We start from the raw sequence: 12,768 nt of genomic DNA, 5'->3' as shown, positions 1-12,768 counted from the left end.
CCCGCTGCTGCCCCCGGGTCGGAGAAAAGATGTGGAATTAGGATCGAGTGAGAAATTCCGTGTGCTCTGCAATTACGCACACCCTGAAATTTGTCAGCGTTCGACTTGAGTTACTTGGTGCAGCGAGGGCTGGGGCCCTGCGTACCGATGAAACGCAGCCTCTGTTTACCTGAACAACAAATGGGAGAGATCAGCAACGTTCGCTTGATCACAGTTGACAATTGAGGGGCAAGGCAACCCACATGGAACCGAGCCTAGGGAAGGCGTGCCAGACGGGTGGTGGGCTCCTGCAGGGGCGGGGCGGGGTGGCGCTGGGCGGGGGCGGGGATGCTGGAGCCGCGGTGGAGGAAACTGAGGACCAGCACGTGGAGGAGAGGCCCAGCCTGTACCGCCACGGGCCACCCTGCTAGAGACTCCCAGGTTTTGAGAGACCTAAGCGTCCGGGACTGAAATCGCAGGGATGTTCCCGGAGCTCTGAGCCTGCTTCTCCGTGTTGTTTACCTGCCTTGAGGCCATCCTGCTCGGCTGACGGCTGGGAGCAAGGATGGACGTCCCTGGCATGGGCTTGGTGAGTGTGTCCTTGTTAGCCAGTGTCTCTTTTGCTTGCGGTCCCAGGAAAGAGTGAAGGCACGTGCCTGAAGCGTGTGCCTGAAGGTTCCCTCTACCCCTGTGTCATTCAACACTCCAGGGAGAGACTCAAGAGGCTCTCTGAGGGAATGGGGGTAACACCAATGGGTAGTGAAACGGAAGGCTGGCGCACCAGGGTTGGGCTCTAGAGTGGCTGAAATCCAGAAAGCATGGGGTGCCCGAGTCCTCATGGCCCACACAGCCTCTTGGAGTTGCAGGGCCTTAAGAAGAGATTCCAGGCTGGAGAGGACTGAAGGAACTACTCAGAAAAGAACCCAGCAGGGTGTCATCTGGAGAAATAAGGTCAGAGGAGAGGCGCTGGAAAGTGTGTGCATGGGTGTGTGTGTGTGTGTTGGGCACAGGGTGTTTGGGAGAGGACATGATCTATTTAGGTGGTTTTCCAAATCCTGGGCTCACGTGCAACGCTGGCTGCAAAAGACAAATGCACAGTTTCCCGGCTCTTCCCCTCTTCCTTCTCCACACCACACTTAGACAAAAGCGGAAGAATTTGTTCTAGACACTCATGGACAAACCAAGATGGAGCTCTTTCCTGCCAGACTAAGGTAGGGGACATAGCCTGCTCAGAGTCTAGGGACAGGAGCTAGGGATCTGGGAAGAAGATCTGGGGGATCTGGAGGAGAAAAAATGAGAAAGAGAGAGAGCAAGAGAGGGTGGGGAAGAGGGGAGAGAAGAGGGATAAAGGGGAGGAGGCAGCAGGGGCAGAGTTAGACCTGGATGTGAGCTGTTTTGTCCGTAGTCACTCTATCAGATTTAGAATCTTTCCAGCCCCTGGTCTCCTCCTCCATGGTCCAGCTGAAGGTATACCAGAAGGAGGAATCCTCCTTTGGGATGAGTGACGTGTCTCTGTCCTCTCCTTACAGGTTCTTGGGGGAAGGGAGGGGAGGACGACAAAAAAACCTGGGAGGAATTTCCTTGGGAGAAGCCCATGGGTGTGTGCAGCAAGCAGACAACTACAAACAGACTTTGGCACGAGGAAGGGGAGGGCAGCTTTGATGGCTGCAGCTCTGCTGTAATTTTGTCTTCCCTGTGTAGATCAGCTGGAAGAGTCAGCCCTAACGAGGATTCCCCTCCCTGCTCAGCAGCGCCTTCCTCCCAGAGTCCTGCTTGCTGCTCCTCCCCAATCTGGCCTGAAATTTCAAGGGCTAATGGTGTGTGTTCCTGCAGTAATTAGGGGGCCATGCAGCAATCCAAGACTCGTTAAACAAATACGTCAGCCAGTCATCCCAGTGGGGAAAGGCTGAGGAAGGGAAGCCGCTGGGACCCCTGCTGGGGGTGTCCTCTGCTAGCGGAGTGCATCCCAGTGACCCTCCTCTGCTGTGTCTGGCCTTAGGCTTTTCCACTCTTCCTTAGACCAAAGAGACACAGGCAAAGAACATGCATCTCGCCACCCACTGGACAAGCTGGGGAACCCGTGTCTCGGCTTGAAAAGTTGTCCAAGTCACTGGTGGCTCTAAGCCGAGCCGAGCAGGATCTGGGCCCCCCCACTCTGCACAGGGGTGCCATGGACATAAAGGATATGGAGCCATCTTCCCCCACCTACATCTTTTACCCTCTTAAATCGGCCGTATAAATCATTCACATTTTTTAAGGTACATTGATCAATCAATCTAATGGCTTGTAATGGGCTCCTAGTCGTCATCTGCAGAAGCCTGTGGGCTCGCACTTGAGTAGGGAAGGTTCTCAATGACGGCTCATTCCACCTTAAACCCCAGGCTGGTCAGGCCTGCCTGGTGCCCAGGAGAAGGAGTGTCCCCAAAGTCAACTCCCGGAATTAGCATGTCAGTGATAACTACAGTACAGTTGATGGTTGTGAACCAAAACATTTTGTCAATATCAGAAACCTGGATTTCTGTCCCCTGCTTTTACATTTTCAGGAAAAGACTTGGCTAGTCACAAACCAATGTGCTCTTGGTCACAGATTTTTCTCTACTCATTTTTCACAATAATGATAGGAAATCGTTTGAAGGGGGTCATTAAAGGAAGGAAAGGGGGAGCCTCTCATGGGACAGCTCCAGAGCTAGGCTTCTTCTGAACCCTGGATGAAGGAGGAAAGAGTTGGAAATTGGAAACCTCCTCTTAAGCTGCCCAGGAAGTGGGTGAACTGGGGAACCGAGCATGCCGACCAGAAGGGGACTCATGGCCAGAATCCTCTGGCTTGTGGCCTTTCTTGTTGTCAGGTTAAGATGCATGTGAAAAGATCTTATAGGTGCTCCAGCAATGGTTCTGGCCAGAGTTATCTGAGGCAACACATGTATCATTTGGGAAGAACTTCTCTTAAAAGGAAGAAAACTGACACTGGCTCCTGTCCTCTTTTGCTTAGGGCTGGGACTCCTCCTTAGAGGTTGGTGAGGGAGGGAGGAAAGAACAGGCCCAAGCCCCCCCCCATAGTTTCCTAGCGATGCAGTAAACAAACTTATGATGCTTGTTGAATAATCTCCCAATAATTACAGTCATTAAAATCATCACCTTCCTTCCTTTGACATACCAGTGTCTCCTTTAATTGTTAATGCATTTTTGGCTCAGATAAACAGATCAAGGCGAGCTTAGACTGTAAGGTCCAGTCACACTACAGCAGACAACTGGTTGTACAGCGAAGGCCTGGGCTGCTCTCAACAGACCAGGGACTTTCAGTTCATCCTGGAGACCTTCCAGAGACCAGAGTTTGTGGCTCCTCCTAGCCCCTCCAAACAAGAGTGCCACCTCTGGGAGGGGTTGGGGGGGCAGAAAGAGTAAAGTCTCCTTGGCCTATTGATTCTTCTTGGCTTTTTTATCTGTAGGGGTTTGGGCTAAAAGGAGGAAGGGTGTCATAAAACGAGCGTTAAGTAAAAAGCTCCACAGAAACCATGGGAGACTTCCTCAATTTTCAATTAATTTTCTTGATCCATTTGAACTCAAGCCCGGAGCTTTTAGAGGCATAAATATATATTAACCATAAAAGGCTCACCTAATCAAAGGCCGTATTTCATTTTCACTCACTTACATGGACAAACTCCAACCGCGGAGAGGATTCACCAGACTCAACAGGCGCTAAAGACTGCCTTGGGCTTCCTCCCCCCTCCCCCCCTGCTCAAGGCAGGCAACAAGCCGAACACACGCAGCTTTTTTTTTTTTTTTTTTTTAAACTGAAGTTCTTATGTTTCTCCCCAACTCCCACCCGGTGCTGACCTGATAATCACCGCCTGGTGTACCTCAATGCAAATGAAAAGCATAATTAATTGCACAAATGATTCAAAACGGGAGCCTCTGTGGTTTAGCAAATAAATAAATAAAGGCAGGTGGGAGGACAGGGCAGACAAATGCTTTTCTGGGCGTTCCCCCCCCCCCTTCATCCACCACCCAGCCTGGTTCTAGTGGCCCGGGCTGCCACTGAAACCAGCCCCACCAATTTGAGAGCCCTTCGGTTCCTCCCCTCCCACCGCTCCCCTTCCCGCCCATAGCCCGAGCCTCTCGGCCGCACGCACCCACCGTCCCCCACCTCGGTGACGGAGGCCCGCCGCTAACCTGGAGGAGCCCGGGCAGCTAGCTACCTGAAGCTTCTCACTCAGCTGCGGCGGGCGCGGAGGAGTTCAGGAAATATCTGTTCCTCGGCCTCAGACCCTGCTTCGTGCACAGGCGAGAGAGCATCTCGTCTGAGGCAGAGCCGCCCCGGATCAGGCATGAGTTCTCGAGATGAAATTGTTTCCCCAGCTTTGCCTCTTAGACACTGCAAACTTGAGCAGTTGCTCAGATCAAAGCCCTTCAGAGAGGCAAGATGAGAGAAACAATATTTGTTCAAAGGAAGTGAACTCTTCCCTTTAATTACTCCATCCTTCTTTATTAGGATTCATATTGAATTTATTTTTTGCAAAAAAAAAAAAAAATCATGTTGATTTAACCATCGTGTATTTACGATGTAAATATATGCCAAGATGAAAACGTCACGGATCAATTGTAAAGGACCCGGATACATAATTTTAAAAAATCAGTTTCAGTGTATATGAGGTTCTCACCCCACTTTCTCTGCTCAGTCAGATTTGTTTATGCAGAATCGACATTTAATAGTGCTAATTGCACTCCAGTTAAATTGCCCTGATTGCAGAAAGGGAAGCAATTTTCGTGCTCTCTGTCTGGGTTTGGAAGAAATTGTTTTATATTCACCTCTTTATAAAGAAGTGGAGATAAGGCACCCGGGCCTTTGCACAAATTGCACTTAGGGGCTGACTGGCAGCATTCAGGCGCTATAATAGAGCATTATTTGGCCGTTTTGAATAATGTAAAGCGTTTGCTGAAAGCTATTCTCCTGAAAATTGCTTTAACTTTTAAAAGGGTGATGATTCACTCCAAACCAGGCCTTTGTTGCACTGTCATTATTTCCCCAAATGTTTTAACAGTCAGCTCAACACTTTAGCATAACACATTGATCTTTGTTTAAAAACTAGATTTTTTTTTTTAGAAGATGAAAAAAAAAATCTGTCAGACGGAAGGGGGGGAAAAACTGGACACTTCCCCTCCGAAAGATTTCCTTTGAGCCCCACGTTAGAGTTGGACTGGCCCGGACTGTTTTGTCTGTGGTCCTCCGGAAGGTTCCCCTAACTTTTATTGTGCCGAGGCCGCGCGTGTCTGGGAATCCGCGGGTGCCCGGGGCCGGAGCCCGGCGGCTGGGGCTGCGTGGAGGGGCTGCGGGGAGGCGGCGGCGAGGACACCCGGGGCGAGGAGCCGGGGCGCGGCGAGCGCCGTCTCCGTGGTGGGCTGGAAAATGTCACGGGTGCCAGGCGGCGTCCGCGACTGTCTTATTTATGACTCGGTCGGTTTCCCCGGGGGGACGCTGGGCCGGGGCGGGGAGGTCGCGGGGGACCCTCTGCCCTTCCCCTCCGGGGGGCTGCGCCGGGCGAGTGGAGACGCCTCGCTGCCACTCAGCGATCCGGTTAGTAACCGGCCGCCGGGCCGCCGCGGGGGGCCAGAAGTCACCTGTTGGGAGCGGCTCCCGGGTCCCCCCGCTGGGCCTTCTCGCCGGCTCCCGCGGCCTGGCCCCCACCCCCACCTTCCCCCGAGTGTCCTCCGGTCCCCTCCCCCGGGGACCGAGGCCGCTGGCCTCGGAGCTGCTCGGCTCGGCCCTGTCCCCTCTCTCTCCGCCACCTTAAAGTTGTTCTGTTCTGTTGGTCTAAGGCATCCTGAGCAAAGCCTCCTGGTGGAAGGCGACCCAGGGGTCCTCCCCGTCTAGAAGGCCGAGGGTGCGCGCAGGCCCGGGCTCTCCCGGCGGGAGAGGAGCTGCCGGGGACTTACTTTCGGGCCTAGGGGTCTCGCGAAGGGACGAGCGCTCGCTTGTCCTTCCTCCACACACTGCCTTCGGCGCCCGGGCCTCTGGGGTCGGCGGTTACGGTTTTCCCTGGAGAGCAGGATGTGGTTTGGAGGGGGGAAGGTGCTGCACGGTCTAGAACCCGGGACTGCCCGAGCGGCCCTGGCGTCGCTGGTTCGAAAGCAGCCTCCGGCTCCCCTGAAAGGGGGGGGGAGAGCGGAGCCCCGAAGGACGGGGGACACTCCGGCGGCGGACGGCTCTTCCGCACCGGGGTCCAGAGCGGGGTGGAGGCCGCCAGCCTGCGGGGCGCGGGGGCGCCCACGTGAGGCCCGGCTCCCGCGGACCCCGCGGGGAAGGTGCAGGCCCCGGGAGAGGCCGCGCGGGTCTCGGCAGGGTGCCTGCGGGGGCGGGGCGGGGGCGGGCGGCGCCGCGCGCGGGTCCCCGGCCCCAAAGTTGTTGCACTGTGGCGACGGGCGGCCCCGGAGGGGCGGCGCGGGCTGCGGCCCCCACCCACCCCGCGCCGGCCCCCGGCGGAGCCCGACCCGGGTCAGAGGCCGCGGCGACAATTAGGAAGTCACTCGGGCCGCTGGGAGGGGGCGGCGGGTCTGCGGGTGTCGACCCGCCCGGGTGGTGGTGGGGTGGGGGAGGCCCGGCGGTCCTTGGCGCCCTCCGCCCCGCGGGACCCCCCCCCCCCGCCGCCCCGAGCGAGCGTCGAGACCGAACGCGGCGGGGATGAGAAACCGGGGGGGGGGGGGCGACCACGACCGCGGCGGAGGTCCACGGCGAGGGTGACGGCCCCGAGCCGGCCCGGCGTCCCCGCCTCTGCTGCTGCTGCCCCACGGGTGGGGGGCTCGGACGGCGGCCCCCGGGGGCGGGGGGGGCCCGGCCCCCGCGGCGCCCCGGCCGGGCTCGGGGTGCGTGAGGGTGTGTAAAGCTTTAATTGCGCTGTAATTCCTCCCGTCCCCAGCCCGCCCCCCGCCCCCGCCCGCAGACCTGACTGGCACGCGCCGGGCGCCCCGGCCCGGGCCCCTCGGCGCGTCTGATTGGCTGCGGGGCCGCTGCCGTCGGCCGGGCCCGCGCCCTCATTGGGCGGGAGGCGCAGCCAGCGCCACTTCAAAGCGGCCGCTCGCCGCACTTAGGCTGAGTTTGGCCGGCGGGAGCCCGGAGTCCGCTCGGCGCGAGCGAGCGAGCGAGCGAGCGAGCGCGGGACGCGGGAGCCGAGCGCGCGGGAGCCGAGCCGCGCCGCGCCGCGCCGCGCCAGCAGCCGCCGGGCCCCGCACCGCCGCCGGCCCCGCCGCGCCGCCCGCTCGCCGGCTATGGCCACGTCCATCCTCGGGGTAAGTGGGGCCGCCGCGGCGCCCTGCGCGGAGCTCTTCCTCCCTTACTCCCCCCCCCCCTCGCGGCCTTCCCGGGTCCCGGGCGCACAGGAAACTGTTGCTGGCCCCGCAGCCCCGGGGTCCTCTTTGGCATCTCCCGCACGCCGGGAGCGCGCCTCCTCGAGCGCTCGGGGCCCGGGGCCGCCGCCTCTGGAGAGGAGAGTTTCCCCGGCAAGTTCCCTTCCAACTGAGGCGGAGCTGAGGGTCTCTTTTCCTCCTTCTTGGTCTTAGGTTCCCCCCCCCCACACACACACACACTCTCTCTCGGCTCGGGCGATTGCCGCCTTACTCGACTGTCTTCGGAGGAGTCGTGCTGTGCAGGCCGAGCAGTCACACGCACAAACCTCCACGTTGGTGTGGCTCCCGCCTCGCCCTTGACGCGGAGCGCCGACCCCGGGGCGCTTATGCTCGGGTCATTTCTGTGATCGGTGTGAGTGTGTGTGTATGTGAGTGTGTGTGTGTGTATGTGTGTGTAAATACTAAAAGCACGTTTTTTGAACCGTGAAGGAAAATCGCCAAGCCGTAGCCACTCACTCGGGGAGTGCTCTAAGTTTCTCTCCCAGCCCTGGTTTCGGCCGTCCGCCACCCCCACCCACGCCCCCACCCACCCACCTCCCCCGCTGCCTGTCGTCCGTGTTTACCTTCTTGCTGCACCCGGAAAGGCGACTTGTGTGTGGGTGGGGGCGGGCTTCTGAGGGAAGAGCGGGCTTAGGGACGCGGGTGGCAGCGAACGAGGCGGAGGAAAAAAAAACAAACCCGAGGCGTCCCTGCTCCGCGGGCTCCCCGGGGAGGAGCCGGGGTGGCGGGCGCTGCGGGGCCGGGCGGGGGGACGCGGCTGCTCACCGCTGCACTTTGTGTCTCCCCCCTCCCCTCCTCCTCCTCCTCCTCGCCCTCCCCCCTCCCCAGGAAGAGCCGCGCTTCGGAACCACCCCGCTGGCCATGCTGGCGGCGACCTGCAACAAGATCGGCAACACGAGCCCGCTGAGCACGCTGCCCGAGTCCAGCGCCTTCGCCAAGGGCGGCTTCCACCCCTGGAAGCGCTCGTCGTCCAGCTGCAACCTCGGCTCGGGCCTGTCGGGCTTCGCCGTGGCCACGGGCGGCCGCGGCTCGGGCGGCCTGGCGGGCGGCTCGGGCGCCGCCAACAGCGCCTTCTGCCTGGCGTCCACGTCGCCCACGTCGTCGGCCTTCAGCAGCGACTACGGCGGCCTCTTCTCCAACTCGGCAGCGGCGGCGGCGGCGGCGGCGGCCGGCGTGTCCCCGCAGGAGGCGGGCGGCCAGTCGGCCTTCCTCTCCAAGGTGCACACGACGGCGGCCGACGGGCTGTACCCGCGCGTGGGCATGGCGCACCCCTACGAGTCGTGGTACAAGTCCGGCTTCCACTCGACGCTGGCGGCCGGCGAGGTGGCCAACGGCGCGGCGTCGCCCTGGTGGGACGTGCACGGCAGCCCCGGCTCGTGGCTCGACGTGCCCAACGCCGGCGGCGGGCTGCAGGGCTCGCTGCACTCGGGCGCCCCCCAGGCCTCGCTGCACTCGCAGCTGGGCACCTACAACCCCGACTTCGGCTCGCTCACGCACTCGGCCTTCAGCTCCACGGGGCTCGGCTCGCCCGCCGCCGCCGCCTCGCACCTGCTCTCCACCGGCCAGCACCTGCTGGCCCAGGACGGCTTCAAGCCCGTGCTGCCCTCCTACCCGGACTCGAGCGCCGCCGTGGCCGCGGCCGCCGCCAGCGCCATGATCTCGGGCGCCGCCGCCGCCGCCGCCGCCGCCGGGGGCGGCTCGGCGCGCTCCGCCCGCCGCTACTCGGGCCGCGCCACCTGCGACTGCCCCAACTGCCAGGAGGCCGAGCGCCTGGGCCCGGCCGGCGCCAGCCTGCGGCGCAAGGGGCTGCACAGCTGCCACATCCCGGGCTGCGGCAAGGTCTACGGCAAGACGTCGCACCTGAAGGCGCACCTGCGCTGGCACACGGGCGAGCGGCCGTTCGTGTGCAACTGGCTCTTCTGCGGCAAGCGCTTCACGCGCTCCGACGAGCTGCAGCGGCACCTGCGGACTCACACCGGCGAGAAGCGCTTCGCCTGCCCGGTGTGCAACAAGCGCTTCATGCGCAGCGACCACCTCAGCAAACACATTAAGACGCACAACGGGGGCGGCGGGGGCAAAAAGGGCAGCGACAGCGACACGGACGCCAGCAACCTGGAGACGCCCCGCTCCGAGTCCCCCGACCTCCTCCTGCACGAGGCCGGCGTGAGCGCGGCCCGGGCGGCGGCGGCGGCAGCGGCGGCGGCGGCAGCAGCGGCGGCGGCGGCGGGAGCCAAGGAGGCCCCGAGCGGCCCCAACGACTCCTAGAGGCCGCGGCGAGGCGCGGGGGCGGCGGGCGGGCGCCAGGCCGAGCCGAGCGGAGCCCCCACCCCGGCCGGTGGCCGCCGAGCCGCGCGCCCCCCTCCGCGCCCGGACGAGGACCCGACGCCGGGGCCGCGGACAAAAGCGAACCGGGGTCTGAGCTGCACCCCCGCGCGCCCCCACGCACACACGGGAGCCCCGCGCCCGCCGGAACGCACCCCCGCGCTCCCCCGCAGCCATCCTCACAAACTTCTCCAGAGAAGAGCAATACACAGAAACGCCCCCTCCCCGCACCGCTGCCCAGCCCCTCCGGCGTCCTCTGTCCTCTCCTCAAAAACAAAAAGAAAAACAACAACACAGAAACTAGCCACCGCTCGGAAAAGGACTGTCAGAACTTTGGAACGAGAACAGACGAGACCTATAAAAACGGACCCTGTGTGGATTATATTATATATAAAATGCTCCAAGTCCTGCTTGATGTCCACTCACAATGAGACTTTTTTTTTTTCTAAAAAAGGAAGCATCAAAAAAGGCTTAAGGTGAGATATTCAACTGGAAGTCTAGCGACAGTTTCTCTGTATTTCATAACATCTGTATAAATAGGGTTCAAAGGATTGTGTTCTCTTTTATTTTCTTGTAAATGTTCATTCGAATAGGTTTTTTTTTGTGAATTCCTGAAATTCAGGGAGTTTCTTTTTAATTTTCTGATGCACTTTGTGAAAGTCAGTATATATGTAAAAGATATTTAAAATGTTGAGTTACCGTTTTCACTCAAACACGTAAGTTAAGGTCACCTAAAGAAATTAAATGCGTTTATCTGTATGAAGAAAATCTTGACATCATTTTCATTTTGGTGTTATTAAAGGACTCTGAACAGCACCCCTCCGTTAAAAAAAAAAAAAAATCCTGTTTTCCCTTCAATAACCTTTAAAGTGGGATCAACTTTTTTTTTTTTTTTTTGGTTGTTGGGAAACAAATTTCCTTCACGTTAGTTGTAGGCAATGAAGTTTCTATGGGTTGCAAAGCCATAACACATATACGTTTTTGAAAAGTCAAAATTATTTATTTGTATATCAACAGCATAAATTAAATTGGGTTCTAAGAACGTGTAGTTGTATTACTTTAATGGGAGGGCTCGCAAAAGGTGATGTTTTTTTAAATCTTTGGATCGCCTTTAAGAAAAAAAAAAGAAAGAAAGAAAATCAAGTTCTTTTGGCAGTTTTAACTGGGGTGGTACTTAAATCTCCTGGGGGGCTCAGAGAAAATCGGTGGGCTTGTTTTTAAAATCTGATTTTAAAACAATATGTTAAAGAAACATCTCTCTAGGAAAAAAAAATGTCTTTTCGTTTCCGAGGCCCGCTAGTTGGGAGGCATCTCTGGGGAATAAATCGCCAGAGTCAGTACCCCGGAAAAGACATTTCATGCCTAAATGAAAATCTTGTTAAATGTTATTAATTTTGACTTAGAGCACACAGCAGCCCCCTGCGCCTTGTACTCCCTTATTAGGGATTCATGTCTTATCAAATATCTAATTAATCTCCTAGACATCATTTGTTCTGGCCAACTTTATCTCAGCTGGTCCACGGGGAAAACTCCAAATATTCTCTGTGACAAAGCTCCCTTGAAGATCTTTTTAATTGTCTAAATTAACTGCACCAAATTTGCATGTCAAACGGTAAAGGGCAACCTGAGATAAAATGTAAACGTTTTAAAAGCCCCAAACTAAGCACTTGATTTGATAACTAGGCTTTTTAATGTTATGGGAGACCACTGCTCCTTTCCTTTTCAAAGACGGCTGATCTATGCAAATAGTGAATTGGAAATGCCTAGGTCCCCTCGCCGGCAAATGGCCCTCGCAGGTTATTTGAATATCAGTGGCTGCCTCTGAAAAGGTTCAAGGATGCTCTCTGCCTTCTTTGTGATTACTCAGTGCGGCGTCTTATTCTGAAGAAAAAAACTCAGGAATAATTAAAGGCTGGGATCAGGCCTGGGAACACATTTGGGACAGGAATCTCATTTAGACAGTCTCTTTCAAAATAAGGCACAGTTAAATTGACCAGAAGGCAATTATTGAAATGAAAATTATTTTCACTCTCTTTGTCTTCTGACCACCAACTTAACAGCCCCGGTTTAAAAGAGGGAGAAGGGAGAGAATGACGAAAGGAAAATTGGTAAATGAGACAATTTCGCAATTCGAAAAAAAAAATGTTAGTTTGGAAAAAAAAAGTACATATTTACAGAATAAAAATATTTCTAAAAGGCTTCTCACACAATAGAAACTACAAGCGAAGTCAGCATCAATAAATTCGCCCCTCTTTTTTTTTTTTTTTTTTTTGATTACTGGACTTGGAAACTTGAATAAAGATTTTGATCCTTTGGAAAGAATAAATTATTGGTATTAAAACTGCTCCGAAAGGCCAAGGAGCGAAGTAGCGAGGAAAACAGCGGGAAGGTTCCTAGCGGGGTGTCTGCATGCGGAGGTTCAGGCTTCTTCCTTGAGGTCCCTGCGGTCCCAGCTGCAAAGCTCGTCTTCCTGTAGTTTTCCCTTTCTTCGCTCGTTTTCTCTCCAGGCTCATCCACGCCTGCCTGGGACCTCCCCCACCCCCACCCCAAGGCCTTTTCGGGTTTGGGTCTGGTCCTGGGGAGAAGCTGGCGGGGCACGCATGTAGGGTCTGTAGGCCCGCGGGGTGCCCTGCGCGTCTCGGGGCGGCGGGCGGGCGGCGCGGAGGTGAGCGTGCGCTGGGGGTTCCCGAGGCAGCGGGGCGCCGGGCCGTCGGTCCCGGGCAGCTTTGTTTCTCCTTGATAATAAAGGCAGATCAAAGGGCCTGGCCGCGCAGGTCTCGCTCCGGGAGGGGCGCCCTCCGCAGGCCAGTGATCAAGGCCTGTGCGCGCTGCCCCTGCCCCACGGGTCAGCCGACGTCCATCACCGCGGCTCCGAGAACCGCGGGCGGCAGCCCCGGCCCCGGCGCCCGGCCACGCAGCGCGCGCCCGGGAGCCGACCCAGGGAGGGCCCGGCCCCGGCTGGAGCCCCGCCGAGGGAACCGCGCCAGCCCCGCTTCCCCCCGGCGCCACGCGTCCCCGGAGCGCAGAGAGCCTTGACCCCGGCGGGTGGCGACCGGCGGGCGGATCCAG

General features: G+C 58.0%; 1 protein-coding gene across 3 annotated transcripts; it reads left to right on the top strand.

Moving 5' to 3' along the window:
- The first annotated feature begins 352 nt into the window (after positions 1–352).
- On the top strand, positions 353–12,384 carry Sp9 (Sp9 transcription factor). Of its 3 annotated transcripts, none has more exons than XM_021654850.2 (2): positions 353–568; positions 8,206–12,383. In XM_021654850.2, exons 1-2 carry the CDS (start codon positions 545–547, stop codon positions 9,640–9,642), a joined length of 1,461 nt encoding a protein of 486 aa, XP_021510525.1. In that variant the 5' UTR covers positions 353–544; the 3' UTR covers positions 9,643–12,383. The 3 variants fall into 3 exon arrangements, with proteins under 3 accessions (XP_021510525.1, XP_060246431.1, XP_060246432.1); XM_060390448.1 differs by lacking the exon at positions 353–568 and adding an exon at positions 629–930 and having other exon boundaries at positions 8,206–12,384; XM_060390449.1 differs by lacking the exon at positions 353–568 and adding an exon at positions 7,196–7,260.
- The last annotated feature ends 384 nt before the right edge of the window (positions 12,385–12,768 follow it).

The sequence above is a fragment of the Meriones unguiculatus genome, chromosome 8 (genome assembly GCF_030254825.1).
Source record: "Meriones unguiculatus strain TT.TT164.6M chromosome 8, Bangor_MerUng_6.1, whole genome shotgun sequence".
Classification (NCBI taxonomy): domain Eukaryota; kingdom Metazoa; phylum Chordata; class Mammalia; order Rodentia; family Muridae; genus Meriones; species Meriones unguiculatus.
Note: the sequence above shows the minus strand (reverse complement) of the source record. Positions and strands in the feature narration are given on the sequence as shown.

Excerpts from the sequence above, each read along its gene's own strand:
- Sp9 (XM_060390448.1), top strand. The coding sequence starts at position 817 with ATGGCCCACACAGCCTCTTGGAGTTGCAGGGCCTTAAGAAGAGATTCC. Across the intron at positions 931-8,205 it reads GTGTCATCTGGAGAAATAAG|GAAGAGCCGCGCTTCGGAAC; the intron begins GTCAGAGGAGAG and ends CCCCCTCCCCAG.